Consider the following 26,796-nt stretch of genomic DNA (forward strand, 5'->3'; position numbering starts at 1 on the left):
TCTTGGACTCCTCACTGAAAAGAGCAAGCATCTTTTCACCAGTCAGTAAAAATACTGAGTAGAGAGGATAAGCTATAGAGAGAATCTTCTGCTGAGTCAAGACTTGGCTGAAATTTATGCAGGGATTTCTTTTCACCATGCTGGACAACTGATTCTCTGCAGCCAGGCATCAGCTTCTGCACTGGCCGAGGTCAGTGTTTAACAGTGATGGTTTTGACTTCAGTGAAGAATTCGTAAGAATCTTTGGCTCCTTCTCTGCCCACCCCAGAACGCTTCATCCCCCCGAAAGGTAGGTTCAGTTCTCTAATAAGCCAGCAGTTGGTCCAGACCAAGCCTGACTGTAACTTTTTGGCCACCCGGTGGACTCGCCCCAGGTTGCCTGACCACACGGTAGCAGCCAGCCCATATTTAACACTGTTGGCTCTTTGAATCACTTCCTCTTCACTATCAAAGGGGACGACACACGTCACTGGACCAAATATCTCTTCCTTCATGCAGCAGGACTCATCCTTAACATCTGTTATCACCGTGGGAAGCATGAAGTACCCTGCCTGATTCCTGGGGGGAAGGTTCAATTTATCCACTCCCTCACCACACAGAATTTGAGCCCCTTCCATGCGAGCTTTCTTGATGTAACTTCTGACCTGGGCAGATAAAAAACATAGTAACAACTTATCGTTTGTCTTCACATAGCACAGAGAAAATTCAATATTTTTCAAGCACCTGGGAAAGACATATTGGAGTTGGAAATGGCAACCCACTCCAGTATTCTTGTTGGAGAATCCCATGGATGAAGGAGGCTGGCAGGCTACAGTCCATGGGGTGGCAAAGAGTCGGACACAACTGAGCATGTATGCACAGGAAAGACATATAAGGTTATTCCCCCCACAAAATCTAAGGCTGATTATACTTTCACTCAGTTGCTAAGCCTGAGGGCAGACATGCTGTAACCATCATCCGGCCAGTCAGCCCTCACAGGTAAGAGAAGGAGAGTTGTTTGTTTAATGTCTAAGAGCCAGGCATGTGGATAAGTGCTTTTAACACATTGCATATAATTCTCTCAAAACTCTATTAGCCTCATGTTACTGTCCTCTATTTGCTGATGACATAAGTGAATCTCCGAAAGGGTACATAGTTCATATGGCTGATAAACCACAAAGATAGAATTCTCTTTCTCCTACTCTCTTGCCCCTTTGGAAGCAGCACACTCACATCAATTAAAAGATGCCAAGAGGTAGCATTCTGAGTGGACAGGATATGTGCAAGTGAGTCTCCAGAGGCCTGGCTGGAGGCAGAGCCAGGACTTTCAGCAGCAATTCAAACAGTGCAAGGAGCGCTCTGCCTTCAGATGATCATGTCTAAGCAAAATTACACAATTCTCGCTTCGAAGCTTTTAGGGTAATAAAATGTGAAGGGAAGTGTCGGTTTTCAAATTGCGAATTCATCGAATTTAGCATATAAGGTGACTCACATGAAACTGAATTTCTTTTCTAGAGAAAATATCCCCAGATGACACAATGATATCTACACTCTTAGCTCAGAAAAACAACCTTGTAACTGATAAAGGTGATACAAAATGGAATGAAATATTCCTCTAAGAACTTTCCTTGAGAGGAGAGAGCAGAGAATCGTCAGCACTTAGTAATTTTGGACATAAAAACCAAAGCCTGGAGGTTGGAAGAGTGGGCTTAGGAGCCCAGCAGTGCTCCGATCTCAGGTCCTTTCCAGCTGAGGGATTCAAATGCTCTAGGCCTCGGTTTCCTCATCAGAAAAATGGGATTGACTGCGCCACCTCTTTCAGAGGTTCTTGCAAAGACTAAATAAGATAATACATGTGAAGTCCTTAGCATGATATCTGACACACAGGAAAACTTCTGAAGGTCAGATGCTGCTGTTGGTGTTGATGGCGATGGTGATGATGACAGTATAATGCATAATCTGGCATTCACAAGCTGTGAGACTTGTCAGTTTTCTTAACTGACAAAGGAAGACAGGAAGCTGGGTTGGGGGAGAATGAAAGCGTGCATATGCATGACTGAGTCCCTGCACTGTTCACCTGAAGCTGTCACAACATTGCTAATTGGCTCTGCTGCTGCTGCTAAGTCACTTCATTCGTGTCCGACTCTGCGCGACCCCATAGACAGCAGCCCACCAGGCTCCCCCGTCCCTGGGATTCTCCAGGCAAGAACACTGGAGTGGGCTGCCATTTCCTTCTCCAATGCGTGAAAGCGAAGTCGCTCAGTCGTGTCCGACTCTAATTGGCTATACCTCAATACAAAATGTTTTTGGTAAAAAAAATAGTAATAAAAGAGTGGACCTTAGTTAGACCCAAAGCTTGGCCTTCCTGGGGGATAAACCCATGAACTTCCTCTCTGCTTCCTCCAGCCTCACTGTCAACATCCAGCATTCTCTCTAGTTACTTGCATCTTGGGGAGGCTGGCCTAGAGCCAGATTCTCCAGACAGTCAAGTAGGTGAGGATTCCAGAGAGTAAAAAGAAAAACAAAAACAAAAGCAACCTAATGAAACAGACAAGGGAGACATTTCTGCATCCCCTCAGGATAAAATCACCTGCCATTTCCGTGCCTCCCCTGCCGTCACTGGGAACCGGGGAAGCCACACCTGCACCTAGGGCCCTCTGCCATTACAGAACGTCCATCACATGCCCCAGCTGGGTTCTTCCGTCACCGCATCCCCATCTGTTGTGACGACCCCGCAGAAGTAGGACGGACACAAAGATCCCGCGGCTAAGTTGGTTTGGAGAAGACAGAGGCCCACCGCAGAGGAGGAGGGCTGGAGCGCCAAGACGGCAGCCTCCTCTCCTTGACTCGCAGCCCCCACAGCTTCCTGGTGAAAGGCGAGGACACACGACCACCGGTGGAGCGTGTCTGCTGCCGCCTTGATCCCAGACTAAGGTTTGGCAGACTGAACTGAGAAGAATCACAGCCTGAAAAAGACACACTTACGCTTCCCGAGCTGCTTCCGCTGGCTCCCTCCCAAAGGGCAGAGACACACAGGGTCCCCTCACAAGACTTGAGCTGTTAAGGCCCCCCCTCCAAGTCTTCGTGTGGTGAGAGATCCAGAGGGTAAAACTGTGACTCCTGGTATCCAGGCACACATGTTCTGGGCGGAGTAGTGAGGCTGGCAGGTGTCCAGGGACCCTCTGAACCTCAGCAGGATGGTTCTGAGACTTTAAGTGTGTCGGGGGGTGACTACAAGCAGAACTGAGAGATCTGCCAGTGGAACCACAGAACAAGGGGAAGCCCACAGCTACCTGCACTTTCGTGTGCAGTAGGATAATGGAAATACCATCTGTATTATTCTTCCCTAAGATATAAAAATAAATGGCTGATGATAAATACTATTTTTAAGTTTTTAACTGTGAAAAAAAATTTTAACACTGCAGTATCTTCCAGTAGAACCTCAGAACTTTCTGAGGTGTCTGTGTGTGTGTGTGTGCAGTCACTCAGTCATGTCCGATTCTTTGCAACCCCATGAGGCACCCTCTTTTCAAGACAGATGTCTTAAAAGGGCAGTGTGTTTGAGCTTAGCACAACCAGACTTTAAGTGGCCTCCTCTTGACTGTCTTGTCATCATGAGGCTTCATCTAAAGGGCACCACAGGGTCAGACTCTGATGCTGGGAAAGACTGAGGGCAGGAGGAGAAGGCGGAAACAGGATGAGATGGTTGGATGGCATCAGTGACTCAATGGACATGAGTTTGAGCAAGCTCCAGGAGATGGTGAAGGACAGAGAAGCCTGGTGCGCTGCAGTCCATGGGGTCTCAAAGAGTCAGACACACAGCTGAGTGACTGAACAGCACAACAGCAGGGTCAGAAGCTGACTTTGTTTACTCTTCTCCTCTGAATGGAACCAGGGCTCAGTAGATAAAGGTCCTGTTGCCCACGTGGGGTAGAGTAGCTCACACAGCCTGAGGCTGCTTGTTGTTGGAGAGCAGAGATGCCTGGAGGAGAGCCTGTGGTGGAGTTCAGGAGGGTGCGGTGGGGTGGGGAGCTAAGGAGAGGGCAGGCCCCTTTGAGCCAGCAGGAATATGCTGAGCATCACAAATATTGCAGTAATGCTCACAGGAGCTACAATACAGGGAAACCCAGCAAGTCTGTATTTGGTCCAAGTTCACTATACGGGGCAAAAGGGAGAAATAATCAGAATATGACCAAGAAAAGTCTTAACTACCAATAGAAGTCTGTGAATGGTGTCAGTTTCTCTCACACACAAAAGACAGTTTGTATGTGCACACACAGAGGGGCTACACATCATTCTCCTGCGACAGGAAAGTCAAATACTTTGATTTGCTTCACTGACGTACCTCCCCTCACTGGAGAACTTAATGACTCTGACAGTGCCTAGGATAGAAAAACAGTTTCTCTGCTGAGTTGATGAAGAGAGCTTTGAGTCTCTGGTGAGTTAGTGAATTGCACAGGGGACCTTAGATGGTGCCATAGCCTGAGCTTCCCTGGTGGCTCAGACAGTAAAGAATCCACCTGCAATGTGGAAGACCTGGGTTCGATCTCTAGGTTGGGAAGATCCCCTCGAGGAGGGCATGGTAACCCACTCCAGTATTCCTGCCTGGAGAATCCCATGGAGAGAGCAACCTGGTGGGCTACAGTCCATGGAGGTGCAAAGAGTCAGACACGACTAAGCGACTAAGCACAGACAGCAGATCAGTTAAGTCACTCAGTGGTGTCCAACCCGTTGCGACCCCATGGACTGCAGCACGCCAGGCTTCCCTATCCATCACCAACTCCCAGAGCCTACCCAAACGCATATCCATTGAGTCAGTGATGTCATCCAGCCATCTCATCCTCTGTCATCCCTTTCTCCTCCCACCTTCAATCTTTCCCAGAATCAGGGTCTTTTCAAATGAGTCAGTTCTTCGCAGCAGGTGGCCAAAGTATTAGATTTCCTTTAGAATGGACTGGTTGGATCTCCTTGTAGTCCAAGGGACTCTCAAGAGTCTTCTCCAACACCACAGTTCAAAAGCATCAATTCTTCAGAGCTCAGATTTCTTTATAGTCCAACTCTCACATCCATACATGACTACTGAAAAAACAAAAGCTTTGACTAGACGGACCTTTGTTGGCAAAGTAACGTCTCTGCTTTTTAATAGGCTGTTGAGGTAGTCATAACTTCTTTTCCAAGGAGCAAGCGTCTTTTAATTTCACATGGCCTGAGCTTAATGAAAGATGCTCCTGGAAAGGTAACTTTTCTCCACAGGAAGCATTTGGAAAGAGGCAAAAGATATTTTTCACCACTTATTTGCATGCACGGATTTACAGCATGGATCCCTGAGTTCAGAACCGTCAGATGAGAGAGAACCAGGGCGCCTCTTACACCAGGTGACACCTCGCTTCACAGATGGGAACATCCATAGCTGTGGATCCCCCAGGGGCACTCTGGGGACTGCTACCTATGTGCCTGCCAATCGTGCAGGTGAATCTGACTGGAGGAAGACACAGCCATGCTGGCTGGCCTCACTTTAAATCAATGACCATATGCCTTGTTAGTGTGACCACAAGTGATCACAGTTCCGGGGGGAGCCCTTAGGGCTGCCCCGCTGACAATACTGTCACTTCAAGTCCATTTCTCTCTCTCCTGATCTCCTTGAAGACTATCTCAGAACTTTTCCTCCTCCTTGAAACCTTCAGCACCATCTCCCCTCCTCACTTTGCTTCCTACTTTACTAAGAAAACAAAAGAAACGAGAAGAGACAGGGAAGACTGACACTGCATGTTCCTACCTGTGGGATTCTGTGCTTCACAGTATGGTGAAAGTCAAAGTTCAAATGTAGGAAGTCCGCTGAATCTACGTAAAGGCTCCGTCCCTCACTGCTTAACCCATGGGGGCACACTACCATTACCCTTGGTGGGTCTTAGTTACCATAGCTCAAAATGAGATCTTTTAACTCCAAAATTCTATTACTTATTGTGGGAGTTTTATCAGGAAATGAAAATGATCTTAAAGACCCAAATTCCACAAAGCACCCAGAGAACACCTTCTTCAATGGCTTCTCCCACGAAGACCCCACAAGTCACCCCACCAGCTAAAGTCCACATTGTTCAGACTGGATTCGTACTTGCAGAATCCCGTTTGCTATTACCCAGAGGCAGAACCTTACTGCCTGAGAACTGACTGGGAACATTTACCTGTGGAAATCCCTGCCACCGTCAGCCCACAACATTCTCGTCAGCTGACCTTTATGCTTTGAAATTTGCTTTCCTCACTCTACTGACTGGCTCCATGGAAGTCAGACTCCCTGCTGGCTTCTCGAGTTTATTTATGTCATGCTAGTGCTGCTTTAACTTGACTACATTTGTGTATCTATCTTTAACATTTTCAACTTGGTACCCAGAGACAATTTCCCACAGATCATAATTTTTAAAAAAAGAACAGGGTAGTAATTTAACAGTATTTCAAAGATGGTGCTATGCCTTGGCACTGAGTTTCTCTCCCCATAAGAATTCTTTCTGGACTCACAGATTTAAGAGGACAAATTTATGGTTGCCAAGGGGAAGGACCAGGGAAAGGGATAGTTAGGGAGTTTGGGATGAGCATGTACACTCTGCTGTATTTAAAATGGATAATCAACAGCGACCTGCTGTATAGATGGCCAACTCTTTGTGGCTACCCCAGGGACTGCAGCCTGCAGGCTTCTCTGTCCATGGGATTTTACAGGCAAGAATACTGTAATGGGTTGCCATTTTCTCCTCCAGGGGATCTTCCTGACCCAGGAATCAAACCTGGGTTTCCCGCACTGCAGGCAGATTCCTTACCATCTGAACCACCAGGGAAACCCCGCATAGTACATGGAATATGGCTATATTTAAAATGGAAAACTAACGAGGCCTTTCTGTATAGCACAGGGAACTCTGCTCAATGTCATATGGCAGCCTGGATGGGAATGAGTTTGGGGGAGAATGGATACATGTATACGTATGGCTGAGTCACTTTGCTGTTCAACTGAAACTGTCACAACTTTGTTAATTGACTATACCCCAATACAAAATTTAAAAAAAATTTTTTTTAAGAATTATTTCTGAAACTTACACAGAGGGTTTTACTTACTTTCTCCAGATGAGCTTTACTGATCAGAGCGCCCATGTCAGCCGATGGGTCAGAAGGAATACCAACTTTCCACATTCTGGTCGCCTCTACAAACCTCTTTAAAAATTCACTATAGATGCTCTTCTGGACAAAGATTCTGCTGGTAGAGAGGCAGATTTCACCCTGCCAAGAATGACTCATGAGGACAAGACAGGGGGCTCCACTGCATGGACAGATCACCCTGCACTTCTGAGTGTCTGTCACATACCCGGCACTGGTCTAGACAATGGAAAACAGCAGTAAACAAAACAAAGTCCCACCACGTGGAATACATTGTCTTGTGGGAAGACAGGCAATAACGCAATAAAGCTCAATAAATAATACACCTTCAGGCCATGACCCAAACAATACAAGAAAACTAAGCTGAGGATAAGAGTAGAAACTAGTGGGGAGGGAGAACTTTTCCTCCCTTTTATTAAAGGGAGTCCTGGATGACACTCGTGAACAGGGAATGTTTGAATTGACCCTTGATTGATGTGAAGGAGCCACATGGACAGGGGTGCAGAATTCTCAGCAGTAAGTGAGAAACGAGCTTGAAGTGTGTGAGGAAAGCAAGGAAGGTGAGTGGGGCTGAGGGTGGGGGCTGGAGGCAGGGATGGGAGTCAGAGTAACACAGGAGATAAAGGCAGGTGAGGAGCGAGGCAACATCATGCAGAATCTTATAGGCTCACAGGCTCACAAGGAGCTTGCATTTTATCCTCAGTATCATGAAAGGATCATGGACAGCTTTAAGCAGCAGGAAGATGTGGTCAGGATTTACATTTTTAAATGATCATTCTGGCAGCTGTGTGGAGAATAGAATTGGAGAGAATGAGAGTGTGTTAGGAGAGCTTTTCAGACATCCAGGTAAGGGGGGGGTACCTTGGACCACGTGGAATCAGTGGAGATGAGGAAAGCAGTAGGAGTCCACTGAGGTCAACAGACTCTTAAAGGGGCAGGGGACTCCAAAAATGTAAAGAAACTGGCAAATATGCTCCAAAGAAGGTTCAGGATATACCTTCAAGATAGAACCAACAGGACCTATTGCTGGATAATGAGGTATAAGGAAAAGAGGAGGTTAGAACAAGGATGAGTCCCAGATCTTGGGCCCAAGCACACCGTGGATGGTAGTCTCTTCTTCAGAAAGGTAAACACAAGGCAGGGAGAGCAGAGACAGTGCAGGGAACAGAGAGGGAGGGAAATCGGAAGTTCTGCTTTGTACAGGTGAAGTTTCAGATGAAACTGCACATCCAAACAGAGACACAGCGTTCCAGGGAGAGGCACTAACAGGTTTCTGAGTGAAAAGTCAGGCTTCCTATTATTTGAGCCCAACATGTGATAGTTTACAAACCACATTCTGGACTTGTCAGTATTGTGTATGTATGATTGCACCTGTACACATAAACAAATATTTTCATCACATTGATATTGGATCTTCACAACAATTCTTCCAATGATCAGGAAATACAAAGTTGCTTGAGGCTCCTCCATGATTCTAAGGTAAGAAACCTGCTCGAGACTGATTCAAGTATTTATTTCTAAGTGTGTGAATGCATTTGAGGTGCTTTTGGGTAGGGGCAGAAAATAAGGTTTCCAAGAGATAGGACTCTTGGACAAGCAAGAAAAGACTGGGAAAAGTATAAATAAAGGAATGGAGAAGCCAGAAAGCAATCATTTTGCCCATAGCTGGTGGCCCATAAAAGTTCTGAGGGCAAGAGGAGAAGAGGGCGACAGAGGATGAGAGGCTTGGATGGCATCACTGACCCAATGGACGTGAGTCTGAGCAAACTCCAGGAGATAGTGAAGGACAGGGAGGTCCATGGGGTCACAAAGAGTGGGACCTGACTGAGCAATGAAGAACTGAAGAGCTTGCTAAACAGGAGCTGTGATGCCACAACGCCTCCAAGTGACATTAAGATCGAAGAGATAGGCAAAACACTAACACAATGTAACCATTCTCCTTTCACTGAAATAGCCCTGCATTGACCTGCTCGCCCTGGTTTTCACTGTGATGCAACAGATGCAGCTTGACAAGGCTGCTGAGTTAAAACCAAGTGAAAAAACAAAGGGGGAGAAAATAAACAGGACATACCTGGTTGGCAAAGCTGGACCTGACAGTTGTCGGAATGCACTCGTCCAGGTTGGCATCCTCAAAGATGATGGCAGGATTCTTGCCCCCCAGCTCCAGCGAGAGCTTCTTGCAGTGGGGGGCACTCAGCTGTGTGATGCGCTCAGCGGTGGGCTGGCTCCCAGTGAAGGAGATGAGGGGCACCTCTGGGTGGGACACCAGGGCCTCGCCTACCCGGGGCCCCGTTCCAAACACAATATTTACCACGCCTGGTGGAACACCTGGATGGGAAGCAGTACCGGTTACAGCCATTCTTCTCAGCATGTCAAGGGCTTCAGGCTACTTAGAGATTCTCCTTCAAAGTGTTTTGTTTGTTTTGTTTTGGGGGTGGTTTTTTGTTTTTTTGGCAAAATGATTGCTGTCAATGTTGTGTGAGTTTCTGTAGCTTGAATGGGGGTGGGAAGGGACATTAATGGTTGTCTCTGCTGCTGCTGCTAAGTCACTTCAGTCGTGTCCGACTCTGTGTGACCCCATAGATGGCAGCCCACCAGGCTCCACCGTCCCTGGGATTCTCCAGGCAAGAACACTGGAGTGGGTTGCCATTTCCTTCTCCAATGTGTGAAAGTGAAAAGGGAAAGTAAAGTCGCTCAGTCGTGTCCGACTCAGCGATCCCATGGACTGCAGCCTACCAGGCTCCTCCATCCATGGGATTTTCCAGGCAAGAGTACTGGAGTGGCTTGCCATTGCCTTCTCCGAATGGTTGTCTCTAGTCAATAGCAAAGCAGAGACGACAGCATAATCTCTGCCTGTATTATGCCCCAGGTGGAATTTCTCTGGGTGCTTTGCCCTAGAAAATGCAGGGTTAAACGTCCTATGTGATTCATTCCAGAGTACTGACTAAACCTCAGGGGCTGAGGATGCAGAGATACCCTCAGGCAGGTCAGGCTCTGTGGGAGAGGAGAGCAAAGGCTAAGTACAGGGAGTATCCACACTGCAGAAGCCAGAGAAGAAAGCGGCTCCCTCCCTAGGAAAGAGAGGGAGGGTCCCCCGGGGAAGGTGACTTTTGAGTTGAAGGTCCTATTCCCCATGATCGGGATGCACCATCACCCTCTAAGACTGAGTGTCCAAGAACACCCCAAGTAGGTGCTCCAGGCTTTTCTATTACAAAAACTTACTGCCCTATATCTGCATGTATTCATTATGTGTTTTATGGATCTACCTGTTCATTACACATCCACCACTAGAAGGGCACCAGCCAAGGGCAGACATGGGTCTGTGTTTTGCCCTCTGTTGTATCCCTTGTGCCATGGCCTACTTTGCCAGATAGAATGAATACTCAATTTTTTAAAAAAATCTTTTTTGGCCATGCTTATCGGTATATGGGATCTTAGTTCCCCAAACAGGGATCAAAGTTGGCACCCACTGCATTTGAAATGCAGGGTTTTAACCACCGGACCGCCAGGGAAATCCTTGGAAATATATTTTTAATGCATCACATTTAAAAGAGATCAATGAGAAAAGATTTAATGCTACATATATATGTTATTAAAATAATTTTAGTAATAATAAAAATAAAAATGTAAAGAGATAATACCAGTAAATGCTCACATTTATTGGGTACTCACTGTGAATCAACTGTAACTCTAAATGGGTTACACCCTTTAGATCTCCCAATAGCTCCGTGAGGTACATCATATTAACATCCTCACATCACTCGTGAGAATGTTGAGGCAAAGTGAGGTTAAATAAGAGCTTCCCAGGTGGTGCTAGTGGTAAAGACCCTACCTGCCAATGCAGGAGACATAAGAGACTCGGGTTTGATCCTGGGGTTAAGTAACAGCCAATAGAAGGCAAAACTAGGTGTTGGTTAGTAAGTAACTGTTAAGTCAATGAATGCATGAACATTTACAGTATCCAATTCAGAAAAAGTTCTTGACTTTGGGAAGATTTGCTGCTGCTGCTGCTAAGTCGCTTCAGTCGTGTCCAACTCTGTGCAACCCCATGGACGGCAGCCCACCAGGCTCCCCCGTCCTTGGGATTCTCCAGGCAAGAACACTGGAATGGGTTGCCATTTCCTTCTCCAATGCATGAAAGTGAAAAGTGAAAGTGAAGTCGCTTAGTCGTGTCCGACTCTTCCCGACCCCTTGGACGGCAGCCCACCAGGCTCCTCCATCCATGGGATTTTCCAGGCAAGAGTACTGGAGTGGGGTGCCATCGCCTTCTCCATTGGGAATATTTAAGTGTTCAAAAAAAAAAAAAATCTATGTGCAATCAATTGCGTCCAGGAAACTCTTAGGGTTTGCCTGGAGGTAGCTGAGTATATTCCCTGTGTTTGCAGGTTTGAACAACAGGAAATGCAGAAATGCTCTTTTGTAAGGTAACTGCTGTCTCGCTCCTAACATCATTCCCTTGCTCCAAGTTAGACATACTCTCTTGGATTAAAATCATCTCTTCAAGAATATGCTCTTAAGGTATACATGATAAGTTCTCACTGATGATCCATGATCATCGAGAACCCCTTCCCACAGAGCACAGCCTTCACCAGATCACCTTGAGGCCCTACCCAGGTGAGCCCCTAAGGAGACAGGGGTCTGGCAGAGTTGCCCTCTAATGGCCCCACCTCTGCATTCAGCCTGCACACTTGTTTGAAACCCAGCTCAAGTGCATCCTGGATCATAGACACCACATGAGAGCAGCTGGGCTGTGGGTTGGGCCAAAGGAGGTTTGAGGGAGAGGTCCTCCCAGCTGATGATAGGGGCAAATGAGGACAAAGTTTCCCATCATTCACGTCCTCGTGAGTCCTGCATCTCCATCACTATTGAGCTTGTGGATATTTGCCTGGTATTCAAATGGAGAGTTGAGGGTCAGAGAATGTGGACTGTTGGGCTTTATGAATCCTGAAGGCAAAAAAATGGCTCAAATCACGTCTAATGCTTATTTTAGCATTTTTTTTAAAGGGTGAGAGAAAACATAGAAATACCACATATTTATCATCACAGGAAAATGAGCTCATTTCAGCAGGCAGAATGCCTTCTACACAACGGAATTTACATTTTGATTACATTCCCTTGAACTCCAATGTTAATAAATTGAGTTATGTATCTAGTGGCTTGTATTTCTCAAAACCATTTTGCCATTTGATCCAGACATTAATAAAATTTTTCTACAGACATTCACCCTTTATCCTGAAGAGATTCTGGTTATAAGAGAGGGAAAACAGTTTAACTGGCAAATAATAAATCACTAAAACTCAGAGTAGGTAGCTAAGAAACAGCAAAGCAAAGGGAAGCCTGCCAGTGCCAGGATATGGCTGGATGGTGACAAGGAAAATTTTAAGCTTAAATAGAGCAGAACAAAAATCAATAGGAAGGGCCAGAAATCTACCACCAGTGGCCACTTCAAGAATGAGGGCAAACATTTGGTGCACCCAAGACAAAAACAAATATTCTAAGACTTGCAAAGAGGTATTCATGGTATACTTCAAAACATCTTAAATGATTTTTTATTTCAAAGGAAGTTCATCTTCCAAGTCTGTTTGAATGCTCAGGACTAGAGGAGCTAGATCTTGCAATATCCAGACTACATTAGCAGGTGGGTTTAGCTTTCTGACACAGCTGGAAGTTTCTCTTAGAGAGGTCTAAACAGAATCAAGTAAATGAGATTGACACCCCTATCCCAGTGGAGAAACTGAGGGCTCATGTCAGGTGCGACTGGGTCATCACACTCTCAGTGTTATTGGAGGAGGAGACTTTAGCCAAACCAGCCCAGAGGGGGAGGCAGCGAAGGACCATCTTGGTATAACAGGTTTATTCACCCATAGTAATAAGAGTGCAATGCTGTGCAAATAAATGGAAACATTAAACTCTCGTGCAGACTGGGTTCTGGGTTATTTGAAAGGGCAGGGTGGTTAGACAAGAGCAATCCTCAAAGATCAAGACATAGCTGATTTTAGGACAGAGAGGTGTCCAGGATGCGGTTCTGTGGTCCCTCCCCAGCTCCTCATGCATCCTCCCAACACAGGATGAAGCAGAGCAGAGGGTCCCTTCTGTCTCACACCAAAGAACCAGCAGGCAAGAGACAGGGAAGAAACCCCTTGGACCTTTGCAGATACTAGAGACTGTTTTGCAAAGAAAGGGATAGAACACGGTCACCTTTGTAAGGAAAGGATGACACATTCTGGGACGCAAAGGAGGTAAGGATGTCCACTTCATCCTTACCAGTTTGGTAAGGATGTTTCCAGAGGTCCAGAGCAGCCATTGACGTCAACCCAGAGACCTAGGCTGGACAACCTCTTTCCTCCATAGGATACGAGGGAGTTAACCGCGGTCACAAGGTCCCATGCACTTTCCTAAATAAGCACCGTTTAACTTGTCATCTATACCCTGGAGTAAGGAACTGGCTTAGCTATCCTGGAAGCCAACATGTATGTTTTTACTTTGAGAGAAAAGGAGTTTAGGAGAGAGAGGTTTTTAGCAACCGCCCCCTCTATGGTCGTGAGTGAGTGGGGAAGCATCTTCTCTGGGGGCTGGAAGGAAGCGAGCACAGCAGAGACTGACGGGCCCGAAAGAAAGACCCCCACCAGAGACATGAGCTCAGGCCCTCACAGTGAGGGGCTTCCTCCTGGGTTACAAGCTAGAGCCTCCTGCCTGTGACCTTCCAACCCTGGCACGGTGTCAGCTCAACACTCCAGAATGAAGCCAGAAACACGCATGGCCATTAAACCATCAGCAAGAGAAAGACGAGGAGCCATAGTGCATCATCATCTGTGAGGTAGTGGGTTCCAATGCAGGGAAACTAATGGGTTTCTATTCAATTCTCTTGAAAACGGGCTGTTTGTCTCAGGCATTCTGTTCCTATGCAAATCAGAGTGGTATCTAGCAATATTTTCTTTTCATCAAGATCCACTCGTGGTGCCAAGGCAGGATTTAGATTGATGATTGGAGACACTGTCTGGGGAAGGCTGGTGTCGGAGTTGGTCGGGCTCTTGCAGCCAGCCGCTGTGCCGCTGTCCTTTGCTCTGGGTGCTGTCCGTGGAGCCCCGCCGGGAGGACTGTCCCGCAGCAGTGCGTTCTGGGCAAGGATAAAGGAAGCCCGTGGATCCGCTCAGAAGAGGGGATTTCTCAGAAGAGGTTGAGAAGACAAATAACCAAAGATGTCCCTGGGATCTGCCAAGCAGATTTCTATTCAAAATAACTTTTCAGATGTCAGTGGCCACAGACATTGAGAACAAATGTATGGACACCAAGAGGGGAAGGGAGGGTGGGATAAATTAGGAGATTGGTATTGACACATATACACTCAGTCACGCCTGACTGTTTGTGACCCCATGGACTGAAGCCTGCCAGGCTCCTCAGTCCACGGGGATTCTCCAGGTACAAAAACTGGAAAGTATTACCATTTCCTTCTCCAATATATATACTACTATGTATAAAACAGATAACTAATGAGAACCTCAGCACAAGGAGCTCTATTCAATGCTCTGTGGTGACCTAAATGGGGAGCAACTCTAAAAAAGAGATGTATGTATATGAATATCTGATTCACTTTTCTGTACAGTAGAAACTAACATAACATTGTAAAGCAACTATACTCCAATAAATATTTTTTTCATTATTTTAAAAATGTCAGTGACCCTACAGTGGCTGAAGCCTATAAAACATACATCCCGAAAGCCAATCATGTGCCTCTCCTCTGACACCCTAACACTGATTACCTGCTTTCTCCAGGAGTCTGCACATCATCCACGCGGTCACGGAAGTCAGCTCGCTGGGCTTAGCTATCACTGTGTTGCCAGCAGCGATCGCTGGAGCGATCTTCCAGGTCAGCAGATAGAGGGGCAGATTCCAGGGACTGATCAGAGCAGCTAACAGAGGAGAACAGAAGCATCGCCAGCAATGACATACCCTTCAAAGCAGATGGGCCAGACATGCTTTGCTAATGAAAACTCCTTCATGCTACACCAAATGTCAGCTTGCCCTTCCAAAATCCCAATCGTTTGTAGAATTTCAATGCTTCAAAAAATTCCACAAAAGAATTTCCAATCTTTTGTAGAATTTCTGTAGAATTTCAGAGAAATAAGTCTAAAATATATTACAAGCAGCCATACCTTTAAAACTATAATCAATACAGCTTACTCTTTTCTTGATGACTTTCAATTATATTTATGAACAACAACAATGTAAGTACCAAGGCTATGCGGTCACCTCTCCCTAAACAGTCTCAGAATGTGATCAGTTTTGAGGTTTGTAGACTGATCTTTGTACTGTCTCAACAATCTTTTTTATCTTTAAATGGTCTAGGCACTATTCTAAATTTTTCCACCTGTTTTTCTAATTGGTTGTGGATTGAGACATAAGATCTTAAATTGTTCACAATTATTTGTAATAAATAAGAGCAAATAGGTTCTGAGATGTGAAATCCATTTTACCTAACCCAGGGAATTTTTTAATAAATAAATTATCTCTAGGTTCTCACCTGTATCCTAACCAGATAGGTTTGCTGGCTAAGCAACATCTATAACATTTAAAATGTGTCTTCATGCAAGAAGCCATTCAGACTTCCGACCACAAAATGCATAAAAATAAAACCCACGTTATGAATAAGTAAATGGAGTCACTTTATTCTATACTCTACTCTCAAACCTGAGCTATGACAGTAAACATGCTTTATATATTATTAAATTTCCCACTGAAAATTCTGCTCTTCAGGGAGTAAGAGAATATTTTTGCAGCATAATGTTAGTACACTTCTTAGAAGGAGACTAAAGTTTTGTTATACTGTCTTGAAAATGTTATTTCCGAAGGGTTCAGATAATCAAAGTGGCAAAATGTCCCATTTTCTTTTCTTTGACTTATCCTCTTTTATCCTATCATAAAATGGAACTAGTAAAATATGGACAGTTGATGGTTTTTTCTCGGAGGAAATAGTGACATCTAGTGGACATGTTGAGTCATTGCATATATTTCTGATGTGCAGGAACCACAGAAATAAGAGAAGTATCACTAGATAATACAGTCAAGGCTTATTTATCACAGTACCAGGCACTGTTCCAAGTGTTCTACATCTATTAATTTATATAATTCACATACAACATATACAGACAAAATTAAACTATTCTCCCAGTTTCCAGATAACAAAACTGAAGCACACAAAAGTAACACTTACCCCACTATGACATTAACCGCACTACTTTCCTGAAAGTTTTTTTTAATTACAAGGAACAAAAAGTCCTGGCTTATGAATTTATTCTCAGTGTCATTCCTTTCCCTGTGATTCCTCAAGAACAATGTAGGGATAAGTAGGGAATCTGACACAAACAAAATAAACTAGATTTAGATTTTTAAGGTCAATTGTATTTCAGATAAAGCAGAAGTTTCTTTTTTTAAAGTCTGTTCCTTTAGATCACTTCTACAGGGCTGACCAAGCATCTCTACGTACTACTATGGTCCAGTTGTCATTGCACAGCACCTACCGATGCCCACGGGGGCCCGCACTGTGTAGTGCAGATAGCCCAGGTGGTCCATCTGCGTGCATTCAGACGTGTGGTGCAGGATGGAGGAGGCAAAGAACCGGAAGTTCTGCACAGCCCGGGGGATGTCCATGGTTCTCGCCAGGGTTATGGTTTTCCCTGTAAGAAGTCAACAGCAGAAGGCACTGTCAGTGTACTTCACCTCGAACTTGGAGGAGACACTACCGCACACATATCCCAGCTCCCTCTGAAGTAGCTTCTGTTCCTTCTAGCCTGGGATGGGCATTGCTTGATTACAGAGGGTGTTGATCATGGTTTCATAAGACTATGAAATAGTTAGATGTGAGATGATAAGATGAAGCAGAGTGGTTAGAATTGAGTCAAATAATCTTTGCTTATTAGACTGAACGAGTCATCATTCCAGATGCTACCACTTCACCCGAACCAGCTCTTTCAATTCAGAATCACCAAGCTTTGGACATGCTGCAGAGGGTTTGGAATAATCAGTGTTAAGACAGCTGTGTTTGCACATGATCAAAAAACATGCGATGATATTAACTCCTCAGCACACAGTGGCGCCATTAAGATGAGCATGTGACCACTGATGGGAACCAGCAGAGGCTGCTGTGTGGCCCTTGCTCACCATCATGGGCCCCCCGCACTTCCTAGACACACACTTACCTGAAATGTCCCTTAGTTATCTTTAGTGATGCTGGGAGACTCTGCCATGTCAGGAAGCATTTTCTACTTAAGGGTTTGGGGTCAAGCCATTTTCTAACATTAGGCCACTTTATAGCACACATATACATATATACGTACATACATACAGGGCTTCCCAGGTGGCACTAGTGGTAAAGAACCTGCCTGCCAATGCAGGAGGCTTAAAGAGACGCACGTTTGATCCCTGGGTTTGGAAGATCCCCTGGAGGAGGGCACAGCCACCTACTCCAGTACTCATGCCTGGAGAATCCCATGGACGGAGGAGTCTGGTGGGCTATGGTCTATATGGTTGCAGAGTCAAACACAACTGAAGCAACTTAGCAGCAGCAGCATACATATTCATATATATACATATACATACACGTATATCCTAACCTATCTTTACAGAGATTTACGGACATTCACTCCATTACGATGACCTCTGGGAAGCAGTTTTAAAAACTGGGAAATTGTGTTGGGAGTGGAACAGTGACTGATATATTGGAAATCTTTCTACATTACTTGACTGTGTGCCTTTCAAATTATCTTCGCTTTTAGGAAACAAACTTTGGTTACCAAAGGGAAAAGGAGGGGAAAGAGATAAATTAGGAGGTTGGATAACACACACACACTATGTATATAAAACAGATCACCAACAAAGACCTACTGTGGAGCACAGGGGACTATACTCAATATCTTGTAATAACCTATAAAGGGAAAGAATCTGAAAAAGAATATATATATATATATACACAGAGAGAGAGAGAGAGACTCTTCAGAGTCCCTTGGACTACAAGGAGATCAAACCAGTCAATCCAAAAGGAAATCAGTCCTGAATATTCATTGGAAGGACGGATGCTGAGGCTGAAGCTCCAGTACTTTTGCCACCTGATGTGAAGAGTCGACTCTTTAGAAAAGACCCTGATGCTGGGAAAGAGTAAAGGCAGGAGGAGAAGGGGATCATAGAGGAGGAGACGGTTGGATGGCATCACCAACTCATTGGCCATGAGTTTTGAGCAAGCTCCAGGAGATGGTGAAGGACAGGGAAGTCTGGTGTGCTGCAGTTCATGGGGTTGCAAGGAGTCAGATATGACTGAGCAGCTGAACAACTAATACACACACACACACACACACACACATATAGGATTCCCTGGCGGCTCAGAGGGTAGATTCTGCCTGCAATGGGTTCCATCCCTGGGTCGGGAAGATCCCCTGGTTCGGGAGGAGGGCATGGCAACCTACTCCAATATTCTTGCCTGGAGAATTTCATGCACAGAGGAGCATGGCAGGCTACAGTCCATGGGGTTGCAAAGAGTCAGACATGAATGAGCAACCAACACACACACATACACATATAAGACAATTTGAAGAGCAGTCACACATTTATATGAATGTGTATGTAGATGGATATAACTGAATCACTGTGCTGTACACCTGAAACCAACACAAAATTTTAAATCAACTATACTTCAATTTTTGTTTGTTTTGTTTCAACTTTTTATTTTACATTGGAGTAAAGCCAACAAAGGTCTGTCTAGTCAAGGCTATGGTTTTTCCCGTGGTCATGTATGGATGTGAGAGTTGGAGTGTGAAGAAAGCTGAGCGCTGAAGAATTGATGCTTTTGAACTGTGGTGCTGGAGAAGATTCTTGAGAGTCCCTTGGACTGCAAGGAGATCCAACCAGTCCATTCTAAAGGAGATCAGTCCTGGGTGTTCATTGGAAGGGCTGATGCTAAAGCTGAAGCTCCAATACTTTGGCCACCTCATGCGAAGAGCTGACTCACTGGAAAAGACTCTGATGCTGGGAGGGATTGGGGGCAGGAGGAGAAGGGGACGACAGAGAATGAGATGGCCGGATGGCATCACCAGCTCGATGGATATGAGTTTGAGTGAACTCCAGGAGTCGGTGATGGACAGGGAGGCCTGGCGTGCTGTGATTCATGGGGTCACAAAGAGTCGCACACGACTGAGCAACTGAACTGAACTGAAAGCCAATTGATGATGTTGTGATAGTTTCAGGAGAACAGCAGAGCAATTCAGACCATACATATACATGTATCCACTCTCATCCAGGCTGTAACATAACATTGAGCAGAGTTCCCTGTGCTATACAGTAGGTCCTTGTTGGTTATCCATTTTAAACGTAGCAGTGCAACTATACTTCAATTAAAAATATATAATAAAAAACAAATGAATAATGCAGCTTAAAAAAAAAAGAGACAAAAATTGTTTTTTGGTTTGAAACTCTCTACTTAGAACTGGTGGAGGGGTGCACTCTCAGCCTTCTTGTTCTACCTCTCTCCCCAAATCCATGCCCTTTGCCATAACATCTTTGTAGTTCCTTCTACCAACAGTGTGTTTATTTCCCTGCCTCTTGAACTTGGGTTCAGCCTTGACTTGCTCTGACCATCAGAATGAGGCAGAAGTGGGCCAGTTGCAAGCCTCAGCCTTCAGAGGCCTTGGCTGGTCCGGTTTTCCAAGCTTTACCGCTGCCATGAGAAGCACTGGGTGGGCGGGCCTGATGGGCCCATAAGGGGTCAGTTGATGAAAGAGTCCTGAGTTCTGTTCATATGATTAAGAGGCAACAGATCAATTGACAACTTGGAAGGAGGGTGTGAATGGCCAGCATCTGAGTAAGCGCATTTCCACACAGGACAGGGCAATAAACTTGGCTCCACTAGAGAGCGGGCAGGAGAAAGAGGGAAGAAGCTGGCACAGACCCCTCTCACCTTGGTCCTTGGACTCGGCCTGGGCCAGCTCCTCCAGGGACTGTTCCAGCAAGTCTGCCAGCCGCTGCAGCACCTGTGAGCGCTCCTGGGGGCTCTGGGAGGACCAGCCCGGAAAAGCTGCTCTGGCAGCCTCCACCGCAGCTTCAACCTTGCAGGAGCAAACAGAAGAGGGTCACCTTACCCTGTTGCTCTTGAGCAGCAGAAGCTAAGAGCTTCTAGTAGTCACATACAGATGTGAGAGTTGGATCCTAAAGAAGGCTGAGCACCAAAGAATTGATGCTTTCAAATTGTGGTGCTAGAGAAGACTCTTAAGAGTCCCCTGGACAGGAAGGAGATCAAACCAGTCAATCCTAAAGGAAATCAACCCTGAATATTCATTGGAAGGACTGATGTTGAAGCTCCAATACTTTGGCCACCTGATGCGAAGAACTGATTCATTGGAAAAGACCCTGATGCTGGGAAAGATTGAGGGCAGGAGGAGAAGGGGATGACAGAGAAGGAGATGGTTGGATGGTATTACCTATAGTGAAGGACAGGGAAGCCTGGCATGCTGCAGTTCATGGGGTCACAAAGAGTCACACACGACTGAGCAACTGAACAACCGCTCGAGGGTTGGATGAGTCCAGAATCCAGGTCTGTATGTATCTCAGTTTTTTTCTGCCTACTTCCAAATATTTGACACTCTTCAGTGCTGAGTTGCCCATGAAGTGTTGTTTACTTAACCAGCAAAGCAGGGCACCACAAAAAAACCCCCAAATTCTCCATTTCAATCAAGTTATCCAGAATGTGGTGATAATCGAAAGAAGCTATTTCAATAGCTGGTATACATTTTCAGTAATTTCAAAATACAAAAGTTTTTGAATATCATATGAGAGAGGAAACTTAAGGGTGTACTGAATCTCTAAACTCTTAAAGATGTTTTGACATACTTGATAAAGTCTAAAAGTTTGAAGTCACATCCCAGATTGTCATTCTGACTTGGAATGACTAGTCATATTGGTTATGTATTGACTATTTTTTATATATAAAGGAAGGCGCTAAATGCTTTGCACAAATTATTTCATTAAACCCCCTTTAAAGTTCTATAACATGAGTATTGTTGAGCTCATTTTACAGATGAACAAACTGAAGTGCAGAGAGCTCAAGTAACTTGCCAGAGGTCACACAGCGAATAAGTGGCAGAATCAAGATGTAAACCCAGGTCTTTGTAGTTCCCAAGACCACAGCTGGCCTGCTATGGCATAACCACAGTCCCTGCCTCTGCCTGGCTCCTCCCAGTGGAAGGGTCCTCTGTTGGAGAAGAATTTGAACAGATGGCTTGGGGACTGGGTTTTAGAGTTAAACCCAAAGCAAACAATGAATGGGAAGATATGAGCAAGGCCAGTCCATGCAGGCGGAATGAATTATCAGGGCATCTTCTGCCCTTCAGGGCTTCCCTGATGGTTCAGTCAGTAAAGAGTCCACCTGCAACACAGGAGACCGCTTGCGATGCAAAAGATCTGAGTTCGATCCCTGGGTCTGAAAGATCCCCTGGAGAAGGGAATGGCAACCCACTCCAGTATTCTTGCCTGGAGAATCCCATGGACAGAGGATCCTGGCGGGCTACAGTCCATGGAGTCACAAGAGTTGGACACGACTGAGCAACTAAACCACTGCTGCCTTTCTCCTCTCTTAAAATTGATTGAGAGGTCATTATACAACTTGTGACTGTTGTTATCATTCACATTTTGCTTCCCTGGGTTTTTGTTCCAATCCTGTGTATGTTATAAACGCAAGTTTATTTCTGTAAAATTTTCAAAAATAACGCTTCGTGAAATTCTGAGTGAAGAAAAATCTTTTAGTGAATTTTAGACAGATACTTTGTCTGACTGTGTCTCAGAAGATGACAGTTCTTCAGAATGTAGTTCTGATTCAGATGATGTAAATATTAGGCCAAGAAAAAGACAAATATCCTTGTGATCCAACATTCACTCACCTAACAAATCGCCAGCCATAGGCATTGTGTGTGTGTGCTCAGTTGTGTCCAACTCTTTGCAACCCTGTGGCCTGTATCCCACCAGACTCCTCTGTCCATGGGGTTTTCCAGCAAGAATACTGGAGTGGGTTGCCATGTTCTACTCCAGGGGATCTTCCCGACTCAGGGTTTGAACCTGCGTCTCTTGCCTTTTCTGCATTGAAAGGTGGATTCTTTACCACTGAGTCACCTGGGAAGCCCACAGCCATAGGCATTAGGTTCTGTAAAAATCCCCGGTCAATAATGTGTTAATCAATACCTAAGCAATTCACCGACTCTATGGACATGAGTTTGAGTGAACTCCTGGAGTTGGTGATGGACAGGGAGGCCTGGCGTGCTGTGATTCATGGGGTCGCAGAGAGTTGGACATGACTGAGTGACTGAACTGAACTGAACTGAAACAATGGCCCTTCCAGAGACGGTAAATCCAGAGCCTGTGCATCACCCCTCTCCTCTCTCACTTGCATGGCACTTATAATCACTCACAATTTCTTCCACCAGGGGACACAATCTCAGTCTCAGAATCTTTTCCCACAGTCTTCCAGCCATCTCAGCATCTTTCTTGCATTTCCTTCTCCACGGTATCTTCCCAACCCAGGGATCAAACCCACATCTCTTGCATTGGAAGGCCCCTTCTTTACCACTGAGCCACCAGGGAAGCCATTCTTGCATCACCTGATGTGACAATTCAGTTGCCCTCCCGCTCCAAATCTGATCTACATGCCTTCCTGTTTTCTTTACGTAAACAAGGTCACTTTCAGATAAGCTAAAGGTATAAAAAATGATTCTCATTTTAATTACGAATTTCTGGGAATTGGGTGGTTTCACCTCAAAAACCAAATCTCAAATCTCCACCAGGAGCTGTAGCCTCAGGGACACTCTACTGCCAGCCAAAAAGAAGAGAGTCAATGTCAAATCTAGTCTTCCTCCAGTTGTCCATGTAAAACTCTGATCTTTTTGAAAAGCACAAAATTCAAGTCCAGTCCTATTTTCTGAGCTGTCTTCAGTCACATGTCCTATGTCTATTTAATATAGAACACGCATTAATTCACTATATACAATAATAACAGCAAAAGCTAATACTTGGAAAGCTTTTACCGATGCTAGACACAAGGGCTCTACATATGTCAGTCTGTTTAATCTTCAGAACAACACTGAAGATGTTATTATTATCCCCATTTTATAGATAAAGAGACTGAAGCACGGGGAGGTTCAGCTCTAAGTTCAGACCATACATAGTAAGTGGCGCTGCTGATCTTTGAAGCCAGGCAGTCAGATCCCAATCTGTGCTTATGACTGCAACACTACAGTGCAAATGCTACCATAGTGTGTGCCTGTGTGTGCGATCGCTGACATAAGCACGTTGTCATCCGTAAAATAAGGATGATGATACTGTCTCATTTATAGGTGTTACAATGCTGACTTGGGACAATTTTTGTTCCATGGCTTAGTGAATGCACAGTTTAAGGCAAACGCTGAAAGAACACGAGCCCCATTGGCAGCATCGTGGCACTTTTTGTGAGTGACTTTTGGGGGACACTGGGCTTGTAGCTTGCACGACAACTATATTCTTTGAGCCAGAAAAACATGAGATTTGTGGGCTCAGATGCAATGCTTGCAAGCTAGATTACTGGGAAATCCAAAATATACATTCCTCTACTAACAGGTGTTCTGATCCCTCTCCCTCTCATCTGAAAGGGCTGAGAAATTAGCTGCAGAAAAGATTTCACCTGAATTCAATGTACTTGTCATTTTTAACTTTATTTCAGAAAGGACTCAGAGAGAACTGGAAAACACAAAGCTGGCTTCTCCCCATGTAATCCCAGGTCATTTGAAACAGATAAAACTGTGGGTTACAGTTTAACCAACAAACTAGTCAATATTTGCAAACTTTAATCCAGAAGTCTAAAGGTTTTTTTCTTAATATAAGACAGATTTACAATATTATTAACAATAGAGAAAAAATATCTTAACCCTTTTTAAAAAAACGCCTTGCATATATTACTTATTTGTTAATATATATATAAAGACTACATTTATCTTTGAAATAATCTAATTCTTTGTGCTTTACAAAATAAATTAAAATCTATTAGGCTTTAGATGAGTATACGTTCATCAGCCACATTTATCACCTCAAATATATTTATTTTCTCAATGCAATAAGATACTAATCAAATATATTTTAAATATCTTACAAAACTCTTGAATAATATTAATTGTTACATCAATGAAAAAAAGTTTTAACGTGTGTGTGTTTCCTTTGAGTAAGAAAAAGTAATGTTAAATTTAACTCCAAAAATATGTAGGAATTTGATTTTGCATTTCATCATTCAAATGATCGGTTTTTACTTTATTAGATAATTTGAAGACATGAAGATTTACTAGAGGATAAGTAATCCCTGGGTTTAAAAATTTTGTTTATTTTAGTGAAGTAACACATTTTCTGGAAATCCATGAATATAGTGGCAAATTCAGGCAAACCTGATCGAGAAAGGGAACACTTAGTAATATGATAATTCTTACAAATACTACTTTTTACTAGCAGCCACTGAGGAATGTCTGAGGGTTGTGGCTGTGTGTGAGGTTATCTAGATTATTAGTCCCTTCTGCATATGATCACCTGAGATTTGTTCTATATATCATATATACCCAGCTACAAAATAAAGCTTAGAACTAAAAATCTTCCTTCGGCTAACATTTAGCATTCCCCTTTGCTCCTCGAAAATTAAGTACCATAAGTCACCGCCAGGCGAAGAAGATTTCAGTCTCCAGCTGAATGTACTCACCTCTTCTTTCCCACTGTCAGGCACATGGCAGTACACTTCCCCTGTGGAGGGATCATAGGAATCTAGGTATGAGCTACAAGGTAAAAATTTTCCACCTATGAAGTTTTCCAGCATCAAAAGACCTCCTTCTGCAGCCATAGTAAAGATTTCGCCTGCCCTTCCCCTTGGCTTCGCTGGGTGAGGTTACTGCCCCCGACTCCCTGACTCCTGAGTTAGTCTCCTCCTCCCCTCCGGCCCCAGTGCCTCATCTGCCAATCACTGAAAGTGGGCGGCGACCTTACAGTCAGAGTATTTCAGTCTCCAAGCTTTGAATGAAGAGTTCCCGAATATGTCACAGCTGACCGGGATATTATGACAAGTGGATAATAAAAATTTATTAAAGTAGCATCAGCTATGGGTTCATGATCCTTCAAAATGGCCAAAAGGCATCTGTGTGTATCATGTTACTGGGTGCCATACCGATAGTGCCAGGCCCTGAGGTAGGTCGTTTACATGAAGTTACTCATCTGTTCCACACAACCTATAGAAAGCAAATGTCCCCTCTTTTGTAGAATAGTCAGCTTCATAGAAGTGAAGTCCAAAATGGCATAGTTAGTCAGGGTAAACAGTCATTTTGTCTCCAAGTTTCCTGCTTTTCCCTCAAGTGCATCCGTCACTGCCTTCACCATCAGAGGTGGTTGAGGGCAGACTCTCTCTTTCCACCACCCACCATCTTCTACCTCAACTGTCTTGTCGCTCCACTGTCCATTCTGAAACCAGGGTGGTCGCTGCAGCGACAACCTCCCCGACGTGCTATGAGGATGATGACATCAGCCAAAACTATGCGTGATGTGTATAACACAACCGGGATTCATGTCCATGATGCAAGGATTTCTGCAAATAGGCAAGAGAGGTGAGCAACCCCATAGACAAGATAAACAAAGCACAGTGTGAAAGTGTTAGGCTCTCAGTTGTGTCCAAATCCTTATGACCCTGTGGACTGTAGCCTGCCAGGCTCCTCTGTCCATGGAATTCTCCAGGCAAGAATACTGGAGTGGGTTGCCATTTCCTTCTCCAGGGGATCTTCCTGACCCAGGGATCAAACCCAGGTCTCCTGCATTTCAGGCAGATCCTTCACCTTCTGAGCCACCAGAGAAGCCCCAAGCAAAGGAAAGGAAAAAGCAATTCACAGCAAAGGGAACAGAGCAGGCTAATGAGGGTATGAAAAGATGCTACATGTCACTGTTAAGCAGTGAATGTGAGACTAAGAGGAGCTATGCTGCCAAGCCGACTGGAGAACAGTTTCTTTTTTATTTTTTTAATATGGCATTTTTCTTACTCATTTGATTTTTGGCTGCACTGGGTCTTTGTCGCTGCATGCAGGCTTTCTCTGGTTGCAGCGCATTGGCTTCTGGCATCACTGGCTTCTCTTAATGTGGAGCACAGGCTCTAGGCACACGTGCTAAGGTAGTTGCAGCTCTCAGCCTCAGTTCCTCCATGGCATGTGGAATCTTCCACGACCAGGGATCGAGCCCATGTCCCCTGCATTGGCAGGCAGATTCTTATTCATTGTAGTACAAGGGAAGCCCCAAAACAGTTTCTTTTTATGTTGAAGTATAGTTGCGTTACAACATTGTGTTAGTTTCAGATGTATACTCTTTTTAAGATTCTTTTCCCTTATAGTTTATTATAAGATACTGAATATAGTTCCCTGTGCTACACAGCATGACCTTGCTGCTTATCTATTTTATATATGCTGCTAAGTAGCTTCAGTTGTTTCTGACTCTTTGCGACCCTATGGACCATGGACCACCCCTCTTGTATATGGGATTCTCTAGGCAAGAATACTGGAGTGGGTTGCCATGCCCTCCTCCAGGGGATCTTCCCAACCCAGGGATGGAACCTGTATCTCTCGCATCTCCTGCATTGGCAGGCAGGTTCTTTACCACTAGCGC

The 26,796-nt window shown here is 44.8% G+C and overlaps 1 protein-coding gene across 1 annotated transcript; it reads right to left on the reverse strand.

Annotated features, from left to right (window-relative positions):
* ALDH8A1 (aldehyde dehydrogenase 8 family member A1) lies at window positions 1-25,000 on the reverse strand. Its single transcript, XM_055433661.2, has 7 exons — window positions 24,863-25,000; window positions 20,063-20,210; window positions 16,638-16,793; window positions 14,880-15,029; window positions 9,191-9,447; window positions 7,081-7,242; window positions 1-644 (listed from the first exon to the last, which is right to left on the reverse strand). The coding sequence occupies exons 1-7, from the start codon at window positions 24,998-25,000 to the stop codon at window positions 192-194; spliced, it is 1,464 nt and encodes a 487-aa protein (XP_055289636.2). The 3' UTR covers window positions 1-191.
* Between the last annotated feature and the right edge of the window lie 1,796 nt (window positions 25,001-26,796).

This window comes from Moschus berezovskii, chromosome 10, assembly GCF_049115385.1.
Source record: "Moschus berezovskii isolate FMDL1 chromosome 10, NW_MosBer_1.0, whole genome shotgun sequence".
NCBI classification, from domain to species: Eukaryota; Metazoa; Chordata; class Mammalia; order Artiodactyla; family Moschidae; genus Moschus; species Moschus berezovskii.

Excerpts from the sequence above, each read along its gene's own strand:
- ALDH8A1 (XM_055433661.2), bottom strand. The coding sequence starts at position 25,000 with ATGGCTGCAGAAGGAGGTCTTTTGATGCTGGAAAACTTCATAGGTGGA. Across the intron at positions 9,448-14,879 it reads CAGACTCCTGGAGAAAGCAG|GTGTTCCACCAGGCGTGGTA; the intron begins GTAATCAGTGTT and ends CTTCCCATCCAG. Across the intron at positions 7,243-9,190 it reads GGTCCAGCTTTGCCAACCAG|GGTGAAATCTGCCTCTCTAC; the intron begins GTATGTCCTGTT and ends CATTCTTGGCAG.